This window comes from Equus przewalskii, chromosome 7 (genome assembly GCF_037783145.1).
Source record: "Equus przewalskii isolate Varuska chromosome 7, EquPr2, whole genome shotgun sequence".
NCBI classification, from domain to species: domain Eukaryota; kingdom Metazoa; phylum Chordata; class Mammalia; order Perissodactyla; family Equidae; genus Equus; species Equus przewalskii.
The window spans coordinates 57,511,952-57,536,913 of NC_091837.1; the positions used below are offsets into that span (position 1 = coordinate 57,511,952).

Here is a 24,962-nt window from a genome sequence, read left to right on the forward strand (position 1 = left end):
ATAAAGTACTCAAAATGCATATATCTGGCAAAGGACTTCAATGAAGCGTGTATAACCACATCAAACTAAAAAGCTTCTGCACAGCCAAGCAAACCATCAACATAACGAAAAGACAACCAACGGACCAGGAAAAGAGACTCGCAAACCATACATCCGATAAGGGGTGAATAAGAATTCACACAACTCAACAACAACAAAAAAACTGACTAAAAAATGGGCAGAGGATCTGAACGAACATTTTTCCAAAGGAGATATATAGATGGCCGACAGGCACATGAAAAGATGTTCAATATCACTAATTATTAGGGAAATGCAAATCAAAACCACAACGAGATATCAGCTCACGCCTGTCAGAATGGCTATTATTAAAAAGATAAGAAATAAGCGTTAGAGAGGATGTGGAGAAAGGGGAACCCTCATACACTGCTGGTGGGGATGAAAACTGCTTCAGCCATTATGGAAAACAGTATGGAGATTCCTCAAAAAATTAAAAATAGAACTACTGTATGACCCAATTATTCCACTTCTGGGTATTTATCCAAAGAACATGAAAACACTAATTCGAAAAGATGTAAGCACCCCATGTTCATTGCAGCATTACTCACAACAGCCAAGACTTGGAAACAACCTAAGTGCCCATCAACAGATGAGCGGATAAAGAAGATGTGGTATATATATACACACAATGGGATACTACTCAGTCATAAAAAACGATTAAATCTTGCCATTTGTGACAACATGGATAGACCTTGAGGGTATCATGCTGAGCAAAATAAGGTCAGATGGACAAAGATTAATACTGTATGATTTCACTTATATGTGGGAGATAAAACGAACAAACACATAGATACAGAGAACAGACTGGTGGTAACCAGAAGCGAAAGGGGGATGGGAGGTGAACGGGTAGAGCAGGACTAGACTTCTGGAGGTGAACACAATGTGGTCTATACAGAAGTTGAAACATGATGCACACATCAAATTTATATAATGTTATAAACCAATGTTACCTCAATAAAAAAGAGTATATCAAGAACTCCTACATATTAATAATTAAAAAAAAAAACCCAATTAGAAAAACTCAGGCATTTCACAAAAGATATCAGAATGGGGGGCTAGCCCTGTGGCCAGTTGGTTAAAGTTCCGCACACTCTACTTTGGCAGCCCAGGGTTCGTGGGCTTGGATCCCAGGTGTGGACCTATCTGACTCATCAGCCATGCTGTGGAGGCATCCCACATACAAAGTAGCGGAAGAGTGGCACAGATATTAGCTCAGGGCTAACCTTCCTCACAAAAAAAACAAAACAAACAAACTAACAAAATATTAGAATGGTCAATAAGCCTAAGAAAAGGTGACTGATATCACTAGTAATCAGAGAAATAAAAATAAAACAACAATGAAATACCACCAGACAGCCATTAAGCTAAAATTAAAGACGGACAATGCCAAATATTGTTGAAGATGCAGAGCAACTGGAACTCTCACACTTTTTGGTGGTGAGAATGCACAATAATGCAACTACTTTGGGAAATAATGTTTAACAATCTCTAACTGGGTTAAACGTGTGTCTACCTCATGATCCAGCAATTCCACTATTATCCATCTACCCAAGAGAAGTGAAAGCATACATCTACCCAGACTTGTACAGGAATGTTCAGAACAGCTTATGTATAAAATCCCAAAACTGTAAACAACTCAAACGTCCATCAGTTGGTATGTTCACACAGTGTACGAGATATATTGATACAGGTAATAACATGAATGACTCTCAAAAACATTGTTTCACAGAGAAACCTAAACAGACATAAAAGAAAATGCTCTCTATAATTCAATGTATATTCTGTTCAAAAACGCAAAGTCAATCTATAGTGAGAGATGTCAGAATAATGGTTACCTCTGGCAGGGAGAGAAGAGAGTACTGACTGGAAAGGGTCACCAGGGAATTTTCTGGTGCTCTTGGAAATGTTCATCTTGCTCCAGGTGCTGGCCATATAAGTGCATACATATGTAAAAAGTCATGGATCTGTACTCTTAAGATTTGTGCATTTTTAGGATGCAAATTGTACCTCAATAAAGTATTTAAAAAGGAACCCCAATAAAAGCAGTACCAATTACCAACGCAAGAAGCAATAGGCAGTTAACATCTCTAGAACCTTGTTCTGGGTGAAAGACGCCAAACCACGTGCTGGAGAGGACAAAGTAACAGACTCCATCTTTGCAAATAAAGTGCGGGAGCCAAGAAAAACATTAATCTAACCAAGCCACTCCTCTGCTGAAAATTCTTTGCTGGAATTGCGGAGCCTAGACTGTCCGAATATGGTGAAGTCTCTGCCACGCACTGTGCTCAGCGCTTTCCGACCATGATCTCATTGAATCCTTGGAACAACCTCATGAGGTAAGACCAAACTCACTTTGGGATGGGGAAACTGAGGGTCAAAAAGCACTTTTCTGAGGATGAGGGCAACCATCCGTTTCTGTATATCTTGGTATTCCTCCCTGTAGAACATCAGGGAGCTCTGCACCTCACAGACACTTGGTCAATGTCTGTAGACTGGACCAAGGCGAGATACGCTAACTTCCGATGGACTGAAACTCAACAGAAAGAAAAGTCCTGAGCCTTGCTCTAAACGCCACCTCGACGGGAAGGGCGATCCTTCTGCTAAGACAGCAATAACCTCCCCACCTCTCCTGCTTTCCTCAAGGACAACGCCATGCGAGTGGTTCTTTAACCAAATCCCACAAATTCAAACCAAGCAAAAAGCGCTTCATTTGCAGCAGAAACCTGCTCTACCAAACCAGAGACACCGCAAAGGCAGGCGCATGCGCCCCGCCTCCGCTCTGCCCCGCGCAGGCGCACGCGCACTCACTGGGCCCCGGACCCCGCGCATGCGCTCTCACCCCGGCCGGCACGGCCCCACGCAGGCGCAGGGTAGGCGAGTGACAGCGTACCTGCGCAAAGCTAGAGGCAGACACTTTTTTCTTCTTACTGGCGCTATATCCCCCGGCGCTGCTGCCGTTGTGGGAAGGACTGGCGGGCCTCTTCTTGCTGTTCCGAGCTATTCCTGGAGTGGAAGGGGTGGCCACAATGGGAATTTGAGCCGCCATTCCTACCCTGCGTCTGCCACCTCCCCCCACTCCCCACTGCTTTCCCTGTGCAGGCCCTGGAACTGGCGGCTCCCGTTACTTCCGTCTTGATGCTTGAAAACCCGGCCTGGACTAGCAAAGCATTGGCTGACTTCTCTCGGCCGAGAGTAAAAGGCGGAGCTCGGAGCTGTGGGTCCTTTCCGGGCGGGAAGGTGACACGGGGCGGCGTCCTGCTGCTCCGCGCCGGGAGCCTGGGCACGTGGTTGGAAATCCCCAGTGGTTGAGGAATAGAACATCTCGTGATCTTTTTCTAATAACCGGGTTTTTAAAAATTAATAACTATGTTGCCTTTTCTCACGTTAAGTGGGACGATTAATCACTTTTGATGTCTGTAAGAGTAAACTTAGGATCATTCTCAGTGGACTAGACAGACCGCCAAGCTGCTAGCCTTCTACTTGGTCACTGCCTTCTCGCACGGAAGCAGTTTGTGAATCAGTGGTGCCCAAAGGGACTTGAAGAGTAGAGTGATTCCTCAACTTTTAGGGCTCAAAAACCCCTGTGAGCGTGTAAGCCCCTCCCCCCACACGCACCCCTGAATGTTTACGGGCATACGCAAAATTTTACGTACAGATTTCAGGGAGTTCGTAGATCTGCCAAAACCTATTCATGAACTTCGGTGGAACAGTCCGTCCCCACTGTTATTTGCCACATGCTACTCTACTTCAGAAGCTTTACGACATAAACCACATGGTTTATAATTGGTCTGTTAATGTCTTTTTTGGCTTCTGCTAGAATGTAAGCTCTATGAGGGGAAGGCCAGTTGTGTTTGCTCACTTTTCTTTGCTAGGTTCACAGTACCTTGCAAATCATTGGTACGTTCTAAGTATTTTTTGTTAGTGAAGTAATTAATAAATGAATGAACCCGCTGCAGTAACTAGTTGAAGCTACTGTGTTCTAATACAGGAAAGTGGCATATATGGATCTGGATATTTGAAGGAAATAGGCTGCAGAATGACTCAGGTGAGAGAGAACAGTTAGGGAAATGCAATAATGTAACTGACATCTTTTCTCCTTTGGAGAAAGGAATGACCTACCAGTGTTGAAATGTTCTCTTCCGTGCCGCAGTCTCCACCCCGTCCTCACCTAAATCTAGTCTTCCTTATCCCTTATCCCAGTAACTGACAACTCTAACCAGCCAGTCACCTAAGCCAGAAACCAGATATTGACCCTAGGCCCACTCTCTCTGCTATCCCACCCTCCTCCCATTCCTGTCTGCCAGCCCCTCAGCTCACTTCTACCCTGGTGAATCCATCTCCCCTCATCTGGATCCCTGCAACAGCCTTCTGATGGAGATTTGGGCCTCCATCTTTTCCTAATCCTCCCTAATCCCAGTCCCTCCTTCACACTGGCTGCCAGAGTGGGCTATCTAAATCACAAATCTAATCATGTCGCTTACTTTCTTATATTCTTCACGGACCTTCAAGGTGAAATCCAAAGAACTTTTTACCTTGACGTATAAGGTCCCTCAGACCTGGGCTCTGCCCCCTTTCCTTGCTTCATTCCAAACACTTAATTCCCTGTGCTCCAGCAAAGGACTGTTTCCTAAAGTGTATTGTTCTCTTAACTCATCATATTTTGTTTCCATTATTTCCTCTGCTGGGAATGCTTAACCCCTTTGCCTCAGTTCAGATGGTACTTGCCATGAAAAGCTTTCTGCCATCTGATGCACCCTGCTTTCCCTGCCCCTCCCGTAGCCCCACCCTGTGCACTCTTCTCTGAGAGCATTGAGCACAGGGCACTCTGCTGGGCTGCTTCCTGTAATCCCTTAGTAAATGGTTATTGAGTTCAAATACCAATTTCCTGCTTTCAAGAAGTCAGACAAGTGGGTGCACCACCATCTGGCTTCCCGTTGCTAAACTCAGTTCTGATCTTGTCTGATCCCTTTCTTCCTAAAATCTTTCCCTTGGGATTTGGGACACCGCCATCTTTTTACTGTCCTCTTTCCTAACCACTTGTCCTCTCTTCGGCAGTCTTCTTCTACCACGTGGTTTCTAATCCTACTACAGGTTTTTCACAATATAAGTTATGTAGTCCCATTCCTCCAACAGATACACATTTTTAAAGTTTCCCAGGTGATTCTAATGATCAGCCCAGGTTTGGAACTAGACTCTTCCTGCTCAGTCTTTACACATTGAGAGTTCCTTGGTGCTTGGTCAAAGGCCTTCTGCCTTCCTCAGTCTATAGTCTTCCCCAGCCATCTCACCAACTCACGGGGCCTCAGGTGCCATCTAAATGCAGACCACTTTCGTATTTGCATCTCTTATCTGGATCTTTCTCCAAAGATGCATACCAAGATATGAAATTCCTCACCCAGATATAAAATTCCCCACCCAGATGTAAAATCAAGATGCTTACAGGCATCTCACACTCAGCACAGCAAAAACAGAATTGATCATCCTCCCTGCTCCTCTCAAACATGTTTCTCCTTCAGTGTTTCCTATCTCAGTAAGTGCCACCATTATCCACCAGTTGTTCAAACCCAAAACCTGGGAGTCACTCTTGATTCCTCTTCCTCATTCATCTCCGTGCCATAACCCTATTCCAGCCACCATCCTCTCTCTCAGACTTCCACATCTCCTTATTTGTCTCACTGCTTCCACCTTTGGTCCCTACAACCCAGCCACCACATCGATTCCAGATGACCTCTTAACAATACAAATATGCATATTTAGATCATGCGCTCTACTTAAAACCCTTCAGTGGCTTCCTGTGTTCCCTAGAATAGAGTCAATGTCCATAATGTGGTTTCAAAGGCCTTTGACCTGCCATCTCTTCAACCTTGCCTCTCTCCCAGCTCTCTGCACTCTGCTTCAGTTCACTTTTGTCAGTTTCACTGACCAGCTATGTTCCCTGCTCCCTCAGAGCCTTCACACATTTTGCTACTGCTTCTGCCTGGGAGCTGCTTTCCTCCCCACACCACCCTCCTCTAGTCTCATTTACTTCCACCCACTCTTCCTATCTTGGCTGACATGCCATTTTTTTGAGCCTTCCTCATCCTTCTAGTTTGGTTAAAATCCCCTGTTGCCTGTTCCTATCAGCCTCAGCCGTCCAGTACCTATTAATTGCCTGTTTTATGCCAAGCCCTGAGGGTGGAGACAAGGACAAGCAAAAACAGGATAGTCCCTGCTCTCAGGGAGCCCCACTCCAGCAGGGGAAGAGAGACGTTAGATTTGTCTTCTCAGCTGGACATAAACTGCCTGTGGGCAGTTGCCAGAGTCATCAGGATTGAGTGGCAGGGCACCAACAGATGATATTAACAAGGAGAGTGTGAGAAATGTGGGAGGACATCCATGCAAGGGAGCAAAAGCTCTGGGCTGGGGAGAAACCTGTTCCACGTCCACCTTGGCGGTACCAGTCACTGCACAGTGGTGGCACATGTAGGGACTCCATGCACTCTGTTGCATGTGTAACTCGCATGCTCCCATATCTATTGGTAAGGAGAAATTAACACCGATGACACATATTCTCCTAGCTTTTATGTTGAGGCAGGGCCTAAGTCTGCCCCAAGTTGTCGTCGTCCCTCCCCATCCCCCGCCACCCCCCCAGCCCCCCCATGTTCCTGAGAACTTGCAGGGTGTGTCTTGCCTTTGCTGTAGTGTGAGCCCTCTCTTGCATTTCCTCCCCAGCCTCCTTGATAGTACCTGCTGCTCCTGTGTCCCTCACCAATGCCACACTTCCTTTGGCAAAGGCTGCTGGGGCCTCCCCTGGAATGCTGATGCCCTCTCTGGGGCCTGCCAATTCAGCAGCCTCAGCCAGAGTCTGGATCCCAGTTAAGACTTAATGATTAAGAATGAATAATGTACTTGTTAAGCTATCTCATATCATTTGAGACATAAAGTACCCACTTGGTTATCGCTCAAAAATCTCAGGAAACACAGCAGATATCTGGGATCATGCTACTGGATGGAAGACACGCTGTCTCTTGATAACTTGTGTAAAGTATGATAGTCAGTCCTCACTGTGTAAACAATGGCTGCTCCCGTTGATCTGGGACTCCTTGAGGATGGGAAGAAACTTTGAAGCTGGAGTCAAACCCCTCAAAATCCCCAACTCGCAGCTGCCACAAGAGGCAGCAGAGTGTGCAGTGCATGTTCTGAACTATGGGGATGTGATCAAACCCACTGCGACGAGAAGCTGATGGAGCCCCTCAAAGACCACCATAGTCCTCTCTGAAGTGGGAGAGCAGCACGTACAGGGGATGAGGGGCTAACTTCTCCCTCCTCTTTGGAACTTCTGTGATCTCTGTTCCCACCCTGTAAGCCAGAGTTAGATGTCCCGACAAGGAGGCGCTGGCAGCAGCCCGTCTCCTCCCTCACAGACCGTACTACATCGTGTGGTAAATGCCTGTGGTTGCCGGCTCATTTGGGCAGAGACAGTTTCTTCTTCGTCACTGTTTTCAGAGCATTACAGGCCCTCAGTGATGATCGCTGAGTGCCTCATTTAAGCAGTCATTGTCTAGGAGAGAGCTCAGGCCAGTGAGGGCTGGGGCCTTTGTTCACATAGCCGTTTGCTTGTTTTTCACTTAACAGATGCATGGAAATATTTAAAGTCAGGAGAGAGAGAATGATTGAAATGGGCCTGACCCTAACATTGGCAGGATCCAGGGCAGGAATACAAATGGAGGCTTGCATACCACATGTCTTGATATTTATATGTACAAATCAAGCTAATAAACTGTAAAATAAAATACTTTCAACCCTTCTGTCTTGGCAAATATACTTTCATAATGCAGGAGGCCAGAGCTGGATTTAGAATTCTCAGATTCCTTGGAGTTTCACTCCCTTCTGACACATCCCCACCTCCCTTTCATCCCCTGCTCCACTGGGCATCATGAGGTGACACACGTACGTGTGTGGAAACCCCAACTCAAACATCCAGCTTCATCCGTATTCTCCCCCACCCTCACAAATAGCCTCCTCTTTACCTCAGGGCTGGGGTATACACATCGAACCCAGGGACGAGGCACACAGAGGCCCTGGAAGTAGGAACAGAGCCATTTGGGAAGGAGATTCTGAGGTCCCCTGGACCCAGAGCATGTTCAAGGAAGGGGGAGTTGTGGACCCAGCTGGGCGCGTGTCCCTGTCTCCAGACTCCTTGCGCGGTGCAGAAGGGCATGACCAGAAGAGGGCCCTCTTGTGCAGGCTAGGGACTGACCTGCTACCATGGGTGAGTCCTGAGGAGGCATCAGATGAGGAGCAGGAGTGAGGGGCAGGGAGCTCCAGCTTCCCTTGAAGCTCAGGTGGGACCAGAAAAGGCAGGCCCAGGTGGAGACCCAATTTTGGATGAGGTGGCAGGAGCTTTATGTGATCTCCATCTCTGAGCCCAGGTCTTCTCAGTGAAGGGAGACGTAGCACCACGTGCTACATGGAGGGAGGCAGGGGCTTTGGAAGGGTCATAGGAAAGTTTGGAAAAGCCAACGTCTAACAGTATTGTGAGAAAGGGCTGAGAAGGAACCCGTGAGATGCTTCCTGGTGGTGCTGAGGACCTACTGATGGTGCCGAGGACCTGCTGTGGCTGCCCGGGTACACTTGGGTGGGTTGGGCACAGCTCGACTCGAGGACGCATCTTTTACACGGACCACCATGTGAACAGCAGCCCCTGAGTCGGGCATTGTGCCTCTTGCACAGCCACCCCTGAGGGATCCAGGCTCGTGCAGTCTCTCTGAATTTTGACCTCAAGAGTTAATAGTGGTTTGCAAAGTCTGAATGAGAGAAAATAGTTTTAAGAGCCCTTTTGCTTAGCGAAATTACTTCTTAAATCCATGTCTGTTATATAAACACTAATTTAACATTACAAATGTGGCCCAAAAAGGCTGACAAAGGTCTTCCCAAACAGTGGGATACATGCCTCTAATTCTGAGAGCTAAGCTCATGCTCCCAGGATGGTACTTTCTTCATCCTTGTTACCCACCTCAGTGACTCTTCCTCTGAGCGCTGGTCCTTCCCTCCTCTCTTGCCAGAGTCCCCACCCATTACTTAAAATGAATTATTATTTTAACGCTTACTCTTTGTGCATATCATAGAGAAAGAAAACAATTGTAATCACTATAATTCTGCCATGGCTGAGATTCCCGCCCTATTTTGCTCTGCCCAAACCTCAAATTTGCTAATCCCCGGACTGTGACAACACCTGCCTTCTTAAGTTGTCAGCCTGCTTGGATATTCCCTCCTGTATGGTGGGTCCTAACCCTGCTGCTGTGTTGTTGAATTTTATTTGTTTTTCTTTACATGTCATATTTTGTTCCCATCAGCTGTACTTGCACTTTGAGACAGTAGCTGGAGAAAGTCAGTCCAAAAGCTTTGGGGACAGTTGGTTGTGGAATAAAACAGATGATGTGGAGACTCAGAGATGTTCATTTTCTAAAGAAAGAAATCCTCAAAAGACTCTGAGAAGCTGAGGCCTCCTCCAGGGTGCCCTTCATTCCACATCTTCACAGGACATTGCTGCTCCCGCCTGAGGCAGGTGAACCAACCAGCCCAGTTCCCAGAGTGGGCCCCAGCCCTGGGGACAGGGGCTAGGGCCAGAAGAGGTCATGGGTGGCTGAGCCGGGGACCCATTCCGAGCAAAAGGATAGTGTCAGCCACCTTCTTCCTCAGTAGGACCCTGGAGAGGCCCAGAGGCCTGCAGGACACAGAAGCCCCTACCCACTCCCCCACCTCCTAGCTTCCCCACACCCCCAACCCCACCCCCACCCCCGTCCAAGGAAGCCTGGTTTCCTGATGAGGCTTCTGCCTGCCATGTTTGGAAGAGCAAGAAATGGAACATGTGATTGTGCCCAGAGTTTTTTTAGAAAACCATTCACTCATGAAGTCTCAAACTACTTATGATGCCTTATCCTTCCTTTTTAACTCTCCCTGGGGCACTTGAATGTTGAGTGGGTTCTGACCAAGTCCAGCGGCCCCACCCTCCATCTCACTTCTCTCAGTGCCCTTGGAGGGGGGCGTCCCACCCCACCCTGGCTGAGCTCCTGCTGTGGCTCCTGTGAGCTCAGTCCCTGACCTGTGTGCAGAGTGGCTTCTGGCCTCTTGCCTTAGCCCATGTTCACTTTTGCAGCTCCCTAACCCTGCCGTGGTGCTCGTTCTGAAATGATCTATTTGGTTCCCCACCTACTTGCACTAAGGATCTGAACTTTTTGTAAGGATTGGGAATCGTCAATGAATTAAACATCTGAACATTTCCACTCTGCTCTAACATGAAGAAGTTCTCGTGGGTTATAGCTGGTGGATGAGGCATTTTCCCTATACTAAAGGGCCCTGAGCCAATATGCAGTTTAAGTTCTTGCCTTCTGATTTTCATTTCTGCTTTCTGGTTTAATTAAGAGTTGGCTGTAGACATCTCTGCCAGCACTTCCACATACTTAGCAGACTGTCTGTTTTCAATATACTGTGGACCAAAGTGACAGATCCCCAAAGGTATTAGAAGTATGTCTAAAATCATCACAAATACCTGAAGGTGAGGCCCTGGTTGGGGCAAAGTGGGCGTCCAGGGACCAAGGGCATGCCCTTCAGTGTGTGGACTTTAGGAGAATTAGTTTGGCTGGTCAAGGACTTTTTGAGTCTTGCAAATTTTTTTTGACTTCACTTTCCTTATCTCTGAAATGAGTTATCCAGTTTTGTTTACCTGAGATTTTTTAAATAAATGTTTTTATTAGAGCAGGACTCACATACGAAAAGTACACAAATCGTAAGTATACAGTCGGACAAATTTTTACAAAGTAAACACACTGATGATCGAAGTCAAGAAACAGAACACTATCAGCACCACCAAAGCCCCCTGTTTTATGCTCATTGTCAAAATCTTCTACTCCCCAGAGGTTACCACTGTCCTGGCTTCTGACGCCAGATATTCATTCTGAGGTTTTAATAAATGCAATCGTACACACTGTATTTCTTTTGTGTTTCTCTCTTTGGTGAGACTCGTCTTTGTGTCATGTAGCAGTGCTTCCTTTTCATCACTGTATAGTTTTCCATTGTGAGAATATACCATAATGTATCCATTCTTCTGCTGGACATTTAGGTTGTTTCCGGGATCTTTTGGCTCTGTTGAATTAAGCTGCTATGAACATTGTACACATCTTTTGGTGCACATATATATTCACTTCTGTTGGGTTATACTAAGAATGGAATTCCTGGATCGTAGTCTATGGCTTAATAGATACTGCCAAACAGTTTTGGTAAGTGATTGTACCAATTTACCTTCCCACCAGCATCAAATGAAAGTTCCAATTATCCCAAATGATTAAGAATTTTTCATTGAACTTTATAATGAATAACTGTGTTTGCCAAAGAAATGCCCCTAGCAAGGGGAGAGGAAGTGGAGTATGACAGAAAATCATACTAAAATGAAACCCCAGGTGAAGCATGCAATCGTTCTGGACCATGAAGTCCTCATTTCTGAGACCACGTTCATCCATGAAAGTCTTGGCTTATTTTGTGATTTTATGGGAAGTGCTGGTTCATCATATACTGCCTGGCGTCTCCCTGTGCCGGGCCCAGGCCTAGCTCTGGGGGATGCTAAAGAACAGACACATACACGTGTGCCATAGATGCACTGCTTCAAGTGCAGAGATTGAATTGGAGCAAGGACACCGACCAGCTAAAGACTTAGAAAGGGCAGGTGGGAAATGAATAAATTCGAAAGAAGAGTTCTTGGCCCCAGAGTGGTGTTATTTTGTTCTAGGCAGCAAGGCTGAGCTGGCAGAACGGTCAGAGTCCAAAAGGAGCCAAGGGCAAGGCAGTGCTTAGGCCTCTGCAGGTGAGCCACCTCGCTGCTCAGCACACACCTACCTCCTGTGCGCCTAGACAAGACAGGAGGCAGCCACCACCTCTGCCAGCCTCCTGCCTACCTACAACATTCTCCCGCATCAAAGTCCGAGCTGGGCCATTGGGTGGATGGAGCCTGTGGCCTATGCTCAGGCCCTAGTTGCAAGTGAGGCTCGAAGAATGAGGATCTAGCGTTTTCAGCTTCTATAGAGGGAAAGGGGCCCCAAACACAGGAAAGGGTTCAGATATTAGACCACTAAGGCTATGGTTACTGATGATAACAAGAGTTAAGGCAACTGTCACTTGTTCGTTCTTCCTGGATTTTTTTTTAATCACAACTAAAGAGCATCAAGATATTCTTTTATTCCTCATTGTTCTCTACAGTTAAACCTGTCAGGATCCACACCTTAGACCCACCCGACTCCCAAAGGGCACAACTGTCACGAGTTCAGAAGTGACACAGCTTCTCAAAACCATGCAAGGTATGCAGGAGGACTGGCCAAACCGAAAAGTGGACGCAAGAAGCCCCTGCAGTTCCCCACTATCTGAAGCAGCTATCAAATAGGGCAAGTGTTTGTTCTTAGACCCGGAACGTAGTGGTTTGTGATTCCTCAATTAAAGGTTTGAATGCATTCACTGACTGCTTCAAACAAAGACCTGATCGGGGCCTCATTCTAAGGGCCATGGAAATCTGCCCAGATGCACAGCTGCGCACTAACAAATGCGCACATGCCACAAACACACCCAGTGTCGTCCACCTTAGCCCCCAGTGCCCCTGTGGCTGGCAAACTAGCTGGCTTCTGTATCGCTGAGCCCTCCTCACAGGGCCAGTTATGGACAGACTGTGAAACAGTCACATCTGTCCTTCCTCTCCTCATTCTCACCTTTCCCCCTCGTGGTGCTTCCTCCGGCAAAGTGGCCTCATTTTCTCAAGAGGTCTTTCCCCAAGGCAAGCAATCAATCAACACAGTCTGGGAGGAGGGGACTCTTGCAGAAGAATGTGACCTAAAATATCTCATGGGAAGGAGCCCCAGCGCCTCCCCAAACTCCTGGAGACCCACTATAGGCACTGCCGTCTCTCTGGGGCTCTTGTAAAAGGCAGATAATCCCAGAAGAGGTCAAGTGTTGAGTTATCAGCCCCTGGTGTCCCACTGTGGGTTATCTTCATCAGATCACCTTCCTCTGAACCAGGAGGAGTCTTTAGGGATGGGGACAGCTTCTAAAGGCCAGCAAAGGGAGCAGAACAGCAAGCATGAAACCCTCTAACAGCTCTGATCCATGGCTCTGGAGTTCCCATTCCTCCTCCGCACCAGCCTCCACGCCCTGCTTTGCCCTCACAAGAGAATGAGAGGCACAGCCCAAGCTGGCTGCCCACACAGCATGCTCTGGTCTGGGCTCAGTCTCGCTACAACTTAGCAGGTGTTGTCCACATCTCTAGCCCTATCCCACTCTGCATTTTGCTCCTCCAATCCCGAACCCTCACACCTACCTGCCTGTATCCTCAGCACACATTGCTCTCCTCAGCACTCAGCGCGATGCAGCAAACCCAGATGCTGTGACGACTCTTGGCAGTTTACAAGCATTTTTACATGTATATTTAGTCCATTTAGCCTTCACAACAAATCTGCCAGTGGGCTGCTGTCATGCCCATCCCATCACATAGGAAACTGAGGATCTAACAGAATTAAAAATAAAATGAGGAGCCGGCCCGGTGGTGCAGCGGTTAAGTTCTCACGTTCCGCTTCTCGGTGGCCCAGGGTTCGCCGGTTTGGATCCCGGGTGTGGATATGGCACCACTTGGCAAGCCATGCTGTGATAGGCGTCCCGCATATAAAAAGTAGAGGGAGATGGGCACGGATGTTAGCTCAGGGCCAGGCTTCCTCAGCAAAAAGAGGAGGACTGGCAGCAGTTAGCTCAGGGCTAATCTTTCTCAAAAAAACAAAATAAAATAAATAAAAAATTAAATTAAATTAAATAATCCCCCCTACAGAGGATGTTTTAAGGTCACACAGCTAAAACAGGGGCCAAGCCGGTTTGTGTCAGCAACTTATCTGATGTCCAGTAGTGTGCTGGAGAACATCAGAGGCATTCCTGGAGGACCCAGCCCCTCTTCTCAGTGTCAGGCCTGAGGCACTCAAAGCTTTGGTCCTTGTTTCTTGCTTATTGCACTGGCCAGAATCTCCGGTTCAATCATGAATAGAAGAGATGAGAGCAGACATCCTTATCTTATTCCTGGTCATAAAGGGAAAGCATTCATTTTTGACCATTAAGTATGATGTTAGCTGGGGGGTTTTCATAGATGCCATTTATTAGGTTGAGGAAGTTCCCTTCTATTCCTAGTTCACTGAGCGTTTTTAAATCAGGAATGGAGGTAGGATTTTGTCAAATGCTTGTTCCGCATCTATTAGGGTCATCATAGTTTTTCTTTTAGTCTGTTAAGACGATGAATTAGATTGAGTGCTTTTTGGATGTTAAACCAATCCTGAATTCCTGGCTTAAGTCCCACTTGGTTATGAGGTATTATCCTTTTAGTATATTGTTGTTTCAATTTGCTAAAATTTTGTTAAGAATTTTTGCATTTATGTTCAGGAGAGATATTAGTTTGTAGTTTATTTGCCATGTCTTCGTCTGATTTTACTCTTAGGGTAACACTGGCCTCATAGATTGAGTTTGGAGGCATTCCCTCTTCTTCAATTTTCTAGAAGACTTTGTGTATTATTCCTTTCATAAATGTTTGGTTGAATGTACCAGTGAAGCTATCTGTGGCTGTTTTGAGGCTCCTTAGTTGTGATTTTTAAAACAGCAATAATAATCCAAGGAAATGTCAACAACTGACAATCCCAATTACTATCGTTAGCATCACCATCCTCACAGCAGTAGATGGTGCCCTTATTGTTTATCGTCCCCGCCAGCTCCCAGGAAGAGTGAAGCCAGCATCCGAGTGATGCTCTAGTGGTACCTCATGGGGCTGAATTCACAAAGAGCTTGCTTCTACCTGACCCACACATTCAGAAACCAATGGCTTCTGAGAATTAGTATTAACTCTTCCAAATGGCTTAGTGATGTTTTCAGATCCCCCAGCCCTGGACCCCCCAGTCCCTTTACTCAGGACCCTCAGCCAGGCCTGGGCCCCCAGTGCAGTTGGGTTCACATTCCTTCTTCTGCACTTGTGGTCTCACTGCCCCTACCCCTCAAACAGCATATTCTCTCGTGCACTTTGTTCAGATTTTCTCCATCCTTCTAGGCCCAGCTGGTGTCCATCCTGACTTTCCTGATAATCTGTCAACACCACATGGGCCTGTGTCTGAATTCTTGTCACCCTGACAGCCAGAACTACACAGTAAGGCCTCTTGTTAAATTCTGCCTTATGATAGTTTCTCATTGGCTCCTGTGTATGTTTCTCTCTAACTAGATTATAAAATACGTACTTGTCTCATATTGCATCAGAATACCCGATGTGAGGTTGACTGATTTAAGGCTGGTCATTATAGCATACGGCATAGGAATTTCTCATCTCACAATGTCTGCTTATTCAGCAGCAGCTCCACTAGAAAACAAATACCAGGGAGAACATCTTTTCATATACAACTTTCTCTCCTAAATGATTGCATATGTTGTATGTCAGATCTGCATATCTCCTAAATATTACTTGGTTTTCCTTTTGGCAAAATGATTGACCTGATTTTTTTTTAATGAAAACTCTAAAAGTATATATGGAAAAGTTAGTATTGCCTAATATCTGAAGCATTTTTGCCTACATTTCATTACACTCCACCATGAGGTGGAGAGAGCAAATCTCATGCTCATCCTTTACAAGGCTCGCAGTTCCAGCCCTGGCACTGTCATGCTTCCTCTGTGCTCAGACTCACCGCTCACTTCCTGGGCCCCCACCACCACATGCTGTTCCATGCCCCAGGCCTCATGCTGTTCCCTTGACCCAGAAATCCACCAGGGTCCAATTCTGATATATCTTCAGGTAAATACTGTCCACTCCCAGCCCCAAGCAGAACTAATTGTTCAAATGTAACTTTCTGAAATCACGCTTTTACTTGCTTCATCACATCCTACTTAAAAAAAAATCTTTAGAACTCATTAATAAAATATACCTTCATTTCAAAAATAATTTTTGAGGTTGAAAGTCATTTCAATTGTTGGAGAGTTTGTCAGTATTTCAAAGGGTAGTGATCATTTATTCTGATGGCCCAAACCCAACCTATCAGAAGTTGTTAAAGTGAACATGTTTACCACCAAAATCCCCAGAAGTCTCTAAATATCATCTCCTTGTTTTCCGGTTCCTCCTTTTTCTGATCCTTGTTTTTCTGTGCAGACAATCCTGAGTGTCTCTTTGTATCTGCTCCTGGCTCTGCCTTGGACCGGGTCTCTTGGCTATTTGGTTTCTCTTCCCTTTTCCTGCCTTTCTCTGTTGCTTTCCTAATCCTTTCATTGTTGTCATAACTTGGGCTGACTCAGCATCAGGTCACACCAGGTCTTGGCCACCAGAAGCCAAAAAGGACAGTGACTCTCAGAAATTCTTGTAGCCACGGAGCCCAGCCCTGATGAGGGTGTTGGGGTAGACACCATGCTTTCACTTCTTGTCCCAGAGAAATCCAGCACCTCCACGAGCCTGCATAGTTATCTCCTTCTCACCTAATCACTGGAGACCAACTGTTAGCCTAAGACTGAGTGACATACAGCAGGTGTCTTGAACCCCCCGATCCTGAGCGTCAGAGGCACTCAGCTCACACACCTGGGCTCCAGCCAGTACCCAGATCACGGAGCGGGTTAACTGAAGCTATGTTCATGTGGATTTTATGTGATTATATTTTTGCTCCTATTAGATTAAAAACTATTTTGAGATAAAATAACACTTTAGCTTTAAAAGTCCAATGTTGCATTTTTGCAACTCTTCAGTCTACCATGCACTCAGGTTATTTTTTAGTTCTTTAGGTGTTACCTGCTTTATATTGTACACACCTGAAGACATGTCATTCAATTCTCTATTCCAAGTACAAGTATCTAAAACTGGACCACACGCTTTCCCTGACAAGTGGTCTTCCAGAGCTATCTTCCACTCTTCTTCCTCTTGCTTTCTGCCTGAAGCCTGACCCAGATTAAGGATGGATCAAAGGCTCTTTCGCCCTCAGGTGCCCAGGTGGGTTTAGCCAATGGCAAGACCCAGCAGGAGATGAGTGGGGGAGAGTGGAGCAGGGTATTTATTCCTTTAGTTCCCTCTGGGCAGGGTCACCTTGAGTAAGCTACATCTCTTAACGGAAGACCCAGGTCCTTTCGGGGAAGTCTTCTCTATCGGGCTTTCTCCTTCCAGGTTCCCATAACAGCCCCAGGAAGCTGCACTCTCCCTTGTGGTTTCCTGACACCCAACCACACCTCTCTAAACTGTTCCTTCGTTAAACCCTCCATGAATTTTCCTAACTTGAGTGTGTCATTGATTTCCTGCTGATAGATCTTGTTTTCAAGGTGTTTGAAGTCCTCATTCAGAGGCAATGGCAGGTTGACAATGTCACACCACATTTGGGTGAAAACACCTTGACTTGATCTCATGACAAAGTAGAGCAACCAACTCAAATGGGAGCAAGAATGAGAAATCCGTTGACTTCACTCCAGGCAGTTGCATCTCAAATATATCACTTCTTTAATGTAACGGTCCTGTGATGACCATGACTCAATGTTCTATAACTGCAGATCTTGTTTGGGGATTGATTAAAGTCTTAGATTATAAAATTACTAGGAAGGGAGTAGATATTGTCAAAGTTGTTTTGAAATGTGTTTTAAGTCACATCTGAAATTTTGAATCATGGGCATTCTTAAACTCTTTCCCTGCTTCTCCAAGTAGGGGGATGTCACGTTGTGACTTTATGCCACTAGTATAAACAACTCCATTCCACTCTACTCAGCCAGTTGGTGAAATTTAGGTGAGGCCAAAGTTCGGCCTAAGAACCAAGCCTGCAAAAGTCCCAGGTCTTCAGTGCCCTGAGCACATCCTACATCCCTGGCCTGTGTCCAACGTGTCACATGCATTGTCCCATCCATTCTCAGCTCAGTCCTATGATGGGGCCTCATAGCCCATGTGACCACTGCGTTTTACCCCCTCACCTGCCCCCAGACCTGCTATGCTTTGTGCTCCCAGTTCCATGATGTCCCTGCAGGCTACAAGGGCATGCAGACAGGCCCTCAGTTGGAAGGAGACACACAGGGGACACAACTAATAACTCACATGAGCCTTCCCATGAGTCACCTCACCTGACCAAGGTCACCAAATTATAAACCAGGGCTGATCCACAATACCAGGGTGACATATTTTCTGTCCATATTGTGATATGCCTCGCAGAGACCAGAGTGGCCCATCTTTTGAGTCTTGTGGAGGGAAAATGACCTATGTAAAGATGTGTGCTCCTCTTTCTCACCTCTCACAGGGTCACTGTTGATAGTTCAGGGGGCAAACAGGAAGTAGGATCTTATTGTCTCTCCTACACCGAAGCTTTGGGGTGGCTCCAGGGTTCCCACTGTCACAGACGGTCATGGTGATTCCCACAGAAGCCCCTGTGATGACCTGAGCTCTTTGCTCCTCCCCAGCCACCCTGCCTACTCTGCTGGCCTAAGCTGCTGCCAGGCCAGGGGGTCAGAAATGTTAACCCTTCCCCTGACCCAGGAACGCACCCTGAATTAACCCAAACCAGGTTCAACACAGTTGTCCAGTGGCCGCACAGGCCACCCGGACTGCCCGGTCATTTCCTCACAACTCAACCCTGTATTTTGCAACACTGAATTTTGGAGACCCCCCTCTCCCCATGGCATTATGGCAGAGGTTATTGTGTGAGCATTATTTACTATGAGTTGGGCAGTTTCAGGATCCCAATGAAGGAAGAGGAGAGTTGGAGGTTCCAGCAGCTCCAACTCTCCTTTGTCCCATCGGGTGGCAGCCTTTCGAGGCCTGCAATGCCTTCTGACCCCTCTTCCTGCCCTGGGTTCATGGCCCCCTGCACAGGAGCTCCTTTGTCAGGCCTCTTGAACAGGCAACACTTCTCAGCCAGAGTTTCCCACCCAGATTTCCTGCTGTGCTGTACAGAATGCAGGGTGCTCAGGCTCAGCTAGGCCCAGGCCCTCCAGGGGAACTGTGAGCTGGACCTGTGCAGGGACACTCACTGCACAGAGAGAAGTAGTCATGTTCTCAGAGGCCACTGAGTCTAATCTCACAGGAAAGGAGAAAATGTTGCTCCTACTGGCATGGCTCCAATATTGACCATTGGCCATGGTGCCCCCTAAGCCACACCCCAGGTTGCATTTTTGTGCTGTGGGACTGAAAAGCATTTTCTCCATAACCCGCTTCACCCCAAGGCTTAGCATCGTATCTTAAACATGCACACACATATACACATAATACACACAGAGGCACAAAATACATACACACCTATATATGCATAACACACAGATTCATACACACACAACATATACAAACACAATTACACATAATACACACATACTCTTACATACCTACGCATCATAATATACGTGCATATATACATACACAAACACTCTCACACACATTCATACACATATACACACACAACCAGCCATTAGCAGTGGCTCTCTCTGTTGCCCTGGCAGAGTAGCACCATTTCTGATTCAATCCTTTCCATCCCCCATCTCCCTTTGGTGAGAAGTTGGGGGTGTAGGGGAGAGGCCCTTGGACCAGCTCATCCCCACCACATTGAGTTAACAGATTACCTCTAGTTTAAGAAGCAAAATGGCCATGATTTAGAATATGTCTGCTTGTGGCTGAGGTGAGCGTTTCTGAGGACCCTAACTTTTCCTTCCTCTGGCTGTGGACTCATCCAGGGCAGAGATGCTTTCCAACGTTTTTATTTTTATTTTTTGATGGGTTTTTGTGCTAAGTCCTGATCACAAACAAGTGGTAGGTGCCTGATTTTAATGAATGGATGAAAGAATGAATGGATAAACAAGTCCGCTAATTAAAGGTGATGACTATGGATAATGGTGAAGATGACCACAAAAATAGATGTTTGAAAAGATGAATGAGAGATGACATGAGGAATAAGATAACTAGATAAACTGTTAATTTTACCTTCTAATTTTTTTCTCTCACCAACTCAAATATGCAAAGAAAAGTCACTTGATTTTTTTAAGCAATAAATTACTTGCTGGCTCCAAATCGTCCTGGCTGGTGAAGAACAAGTGCTCTCCTTGCTGGAATGTGCCCCCACTCCCTGGTGTACAGAGCACCAGGGTATGTGTGTGGTGAGGAGAACCAGCTCTTCTCTTCTGCCCCCAAATGGCCTCTTCAGGTCCTGGGTACCTTTGTAGCATCTGTTCCTAAGGTGCCTCAGGGAGTAGAAATCTGGGCCAAGTCAGCCTGTGGTCCAGATTCCCAAGCAGGGTCACAGGCTCCAGGCCTCCAGGATCCAGACACTGAGTGGACATGAGTGGAGCACACTGGGGGCCAGTCTCTAAGGAGCACTGGATCTACGACAAACTGGAGTAACATTCAAATTGTTTACAGCACCATGCTAAACAAGATGTCTGTCTGTACAACCAGTTCTGGCTTGTGGCCTCCAGTTGCCAGCCTTTCCTCTCGGGGAAAGTCTCCAGCCCTTATGGAGATCGGTTACCTCTGTAATTCTCCTAAGGACGTACAGTCGTGCATTGCTTAACAACACGGATATGTTCTGAGAAATGCGTTGTTAGGCAATTTTGTCACTGTGCCAATGTCAGAGTGTACTTTACTTACAAAAACCTAGATAGTATAGCCTACTACACACCTAGGCTATATGGTACTAATCTTATGGGATCACTCTCATATATGCAGTCCATCATCAACCGAAACGTGCTAATGTGGCATATGACTGTATTTAGGGCATCTCTGGAGGATGTCAAGCAGCTTGGCACAGGTCTCTCTGGTTTCAGGACCCCACAGAGCTCTGTGTGTGTGTGTGTGTGTGTGTGTGTGTGTGTTTTTGTATAGATACCTCTCTCCATCTCTCCTGCCTTCCCTTCCATACACTCTCATCCTCAAGGTCATCCCCACAGAAGTGACTAAGAGAGGGCTAAACTGGCCCTACACCTTCAGCCCCATGTGCAGATAAAAGTGGAGGACAGACATTCAAATGGGAGAGTTCATTGAAAGAGAAGAGTTGCCAGTGACCAGCGAGAGAAGTGACATCTCCTTGCTGATAGAGCAGACTGAGAGGCAGTGGAGGAAGAAGAATAAAGAGACTGCCACCTTCCCTCCTTCCCTGTGATGCTGCGATGCCGGCCCTGAGCAGGGAGGAGGGGAGAAACTTAGGATTGGATGGGGGACAGGTTGACATTTTTTTTTAAGGATTGGCACCTGAGCTAACAACTGTTGCCAATCCTTTTTTCCCCCTTTTTCTTCTGCTTTAGCTCCCCAAATCCCCCCAATACATAGTTGTATATCTCAGACGCAGGTCCTTCTAGTTGTGGCATGTGGGATGACACCTCAGTGTGGCCTGACGAGCGGTGCCATGTCCGCACCCAGGATCTGAACCAGCGAAACCCTGGGCCGCCGCAGCAGAGCGTGCAATCTTTAACTTAACCACTTGGCCACGGGGCGGGGCCCCCCACTTGACATTTTAAATTAAATGGCACTGGGCATTTATAACCTTCAAAGTAAAAGGAAGCCTGGGATGTCAAGGAGGCAGGAATGCAAATTCATCTAAATATGTTTAAAGCCAAAGAAAGAAGGTAATAAAGCCATTTCCTGTTTGTACCCAACAGGTTCAGCCTACTCACCAGACCAACTTTCTCCAGTCCCGGAAGACTGTGTCCACCCCGGGGAAAATCCTTCTTGCTGCGTGTTTATTCCGGACTATCTGGGTCTGACCTAACAGCACAGACTTTTGGAAGACAGAGTCAGTCTGACTTAGAGGTTCCTCTACTTGCCTGCCTCCTCATTCCTCCTGAAGGGAAGCGAGGACAGAGCCAAGCTCAGCTCAGACAAGAAGCTGGGAAAAGGGAAATACAGGAAGGAAAAAATGTGCAGAGATTACTGTCACAAAACCTTAACCCAAACACACTGGTCAAAAACAAAAGAATCAGAGATCAGAGCAGTAAAGAGGAGGGCTGCTCAGGCGAGGAGGCACCCCTGGCTTCCTATAATCCTCAGGTGAGCAGGAGTCGAAGGGCTCCTTCAGCTCACACATGCCCTCCACCCCTAGCCCAGCCAGGGAATCTCCATCTGGAGCCTCTGTTTTCCCATCTGTCCAAATAGACACCAAGAGCTGATTCCAGCGACCTCACACAGGTGGCATGGAGTCAAATCCAACTGCATGGCCTTAAATGAAAAAGAAATTCTGAAAACTCTGCATAAAGCCACTCTGTACCCAAAATTTCCCCAGTCGTCATCACTGCCAATTAGTGAGGCCCTTATGGAGACGGGTTAACTCTGTAATATTCCCAAGGATATATTTAGGGCCTTCTTGCTTTGTAACTCTTTGGGACTTTGCGATACAGTATTGTACTAATTTTAAACACGCACAGCTCACAAACAAGTTGTGTTCCAGAAGTAGATCTGCACATTGGTTAGTTGGCTCTCCAAATTCAGTTTCACGTAAAAACCACACTCAAACCAATCCATGATACATGTGCAGCCCAACTAGTAGAAAATAATACAGTTACAATATGCTAATGAAGCCAAACAGAAAAAAAATATGTATATTAAAACTGACCAAATAATAGTACATTCACTAGCTTAATTCCAGGTACTTTTAAATTCTCCAGGAATGCTTGAATGCTGCTGTTTCCTGCCTCTTGAAGGCTTCTGCTGGGCAGAAAGCAAGTATAGCAAGGGGGGATGTGGAAAATTGCGATGGAATTCCTGGCAAGTCACAGCAACCCACACGTTTCTCCTCTAGGATTTCCCGGAGCCAGCCTCCTCCACCGTCTGTGTCCACTGACCACTTCCTGGCTCCACCGCGCCTTAACACATTTCCCCATCTTCCTCCCCCAGCTCTGGCAGGGATGAGAGCCACACACAAGGTGTTAAGGTTTAGAGGAAGGAGAGGTTGACATTTCTACTTTTAAATTTACTAAAATAATTTAACTGCAAAAAAAGAAAGTTGCAAGTCCTCAATTGCCAGTTTCTAACCTAGTCTGATGTGAAGTGGCCAGGTGTACTTTGGCAGCACTCCCTCTGGACTGAGGGGACTCATGTGTCCGTTCTAAATGGGTCTCTGTCAATGTCTAGCATGAGTTTCCCTGTTTAGGGCCACAGACCACATGGCCAGGACACGCTACATAATTGGTGGGACCCAGTACAAAATGAAAATGCAGCACCTGTGTTCAAAACTATAAAGAATTTCAAGACAGTGACAGGATAGTGTTAAACCGAGCATGGGGTATCAATACATGGACCCTGTGTCTCATTGCACAGGTCACATACCCACGAAGCCAGCCCTGAGTGTGGCACAAACCTATTGGACAACCTTGACTCTTCTGGGTTATGTCCCATTTCCTGTCCAGATTTCCCAGGCGACTTTCTTTAGCCTCTTTGCATCTGTACAAAGGGTCCCTAAGAAAGGCACCCCTGGGTCATCCATCAGAGACTCCCTTTGCCTCCAAGGCCCCCAGTCCATCTGGCTAATCAGATAGTGCTCTTAAAATAGTACTTACATTCCACCTCTCATTGCAGCCCTGTACAAAATTTCCCCCATTATGAACTTTCGAAAGTAAGAACACAGTGCTCTGGGGCAAAGGCAACAGACACATGGCTGTGGTGGTTACGCTGGGTCCTTCCTATCTCAGCATCTGCTTCTTCACTGGTCTATACTTTCAGCATGCTGGCTGCATCCAGGCCTTTCTTTAGGTCTTTAACCAACAGTAAACCCCAGTGTGATGGTTAATTTATGTGCCTACTTGACTGGGCCACGGGATGACCAGGTATTTGGCCAAACATTATTCTGAGTGTGTCTGTTTTTGGATGAGATTAACATTTGAATCAGCAGACTGAGTAAAGCAGATGGCTCACCCCAATATAGGTGGGCATCACCCAATTGGTTGAAGGCCTGAATAGAACAAAAGGCTGACCCTCCTATGACTAAGGCAAAAAAACATCTCCTGACTGATTGCCTTGATCTGGGAAATCGATCTTGTCCTGCCTTTGGACTCAAACTGAAACATTGGCTCTTCTTGGGTATCGAGCCTGCTGGCTTTCAGACTGGAACTACACCATCAGCAGTCCTGGGTCTCCAGCTTGCTGACTGCAGATCTTGGGACTTGTCAGAATCCATAATCACACGAGCCAGTTCCTTATAATAAATCTATCTATCCTTCTAAAATAATGTTTGTTTTTATGTGTCAATAGAATAGCTAGATATAGATATAGATGTAGATGCAGATATAGATATAGATACAGACCTGTCCTGTTTCTCTGGAGAACCCTGACTAATACAACCAGTCTATCTAAAAAGTCCAGTTAGGGTTGAAAGTGCTCATAATGACAGACACGATGTTAATGCCCTGCTGCCGAAAGCCACTACGAATATACCTGTAGTGGACCAGGTGGGTTTATTACTCATCACATTGAGGGAGATCATACACCACGGGGAACCACGGTACAACTCTGTAAAAGGGTGTCAGGAAGAACCTGTTATAGAATTTGGGCTTTGGGGATGATTGGGGAGGATCCAAGAAAGCAGGGGTTCACCCTGGATTGCACCACAAAGTGAGGACGGAAAGTGAGACAATTCTAACGGGGTGTCTCAACAGAATTTATCTATAGGGAGGGTTGCCTAGAGTGGGGATAAAGTTGTGCTTGGTAAGGAAGCAGCATCACTCACATTAGCCAAAAGAGGGGGATGTTCGGAATTTGGTGGGTGGCATAGTGACTTTGCGCTTGGACAAAATTATGAAGTGGCCTTGTTTTGTCTCACTTTATCATGGTCTCAGAGTGGCCTTCTTTGATGCTGGAGCTCTGTGAGATTGTTTATGTCCCCTGTCCCTGTTCTCAGTCATTTCTATGCCCCTCCACCCCAGTCCTCCTTCACCCCATCCACTGGCCTGTCCCT

At 46.5% G+C, this 24,962-nt stretch overlaps 1 protein-coding gene and 1 long non-coding RNA gene across 6 annotated transcripts in view; one reads left to right on the top strand and one right to left on the bottom strand.

Annotated features, from left to right (window-relative positions):
- INO80C (INO80 complex subunit C) overlaps window positions 1-3,364 on the bottom strand; it is a 41,357-nt gene extending 37,993 nt beyond the window's left edge. For 2 of the 5 annotated variants that reach the window (XM_070629933.1, XM_070629934.1), the window contains exon 1: window positions 2,948-3,296. In XM_070629933.1, coding sequence (XP_070486034.1) covers window positions 2,948-3,103 — 156 coding nt within the window. In that variant the 5' untranslated portion in view covers window positions 3,104-3,296. Of the gene's footprint in view, window positions 1-1,892; window positions 1,982-2,681; window positions 2,844-2,947 lie in introns of those variants that run through there. The other 3 variants (XM_070629935.1, XR_011542679.1, XM_008535071.2) reach the window with 3 other exon arrangements.
- Window positions 2,216-24,233, top strand: LOC139084854 (uncharacterized). The gene is made up of 2 exons (XR_011542682.1): window positions 2,216-2,393; window positions 21,676-24,233. It is a non-coding gene; the product is annotated as an uncharacterized lncRNA (long non-coding RNA).
- Window positions 24,234-24,962: the final 729 nt, after the last annotated feature.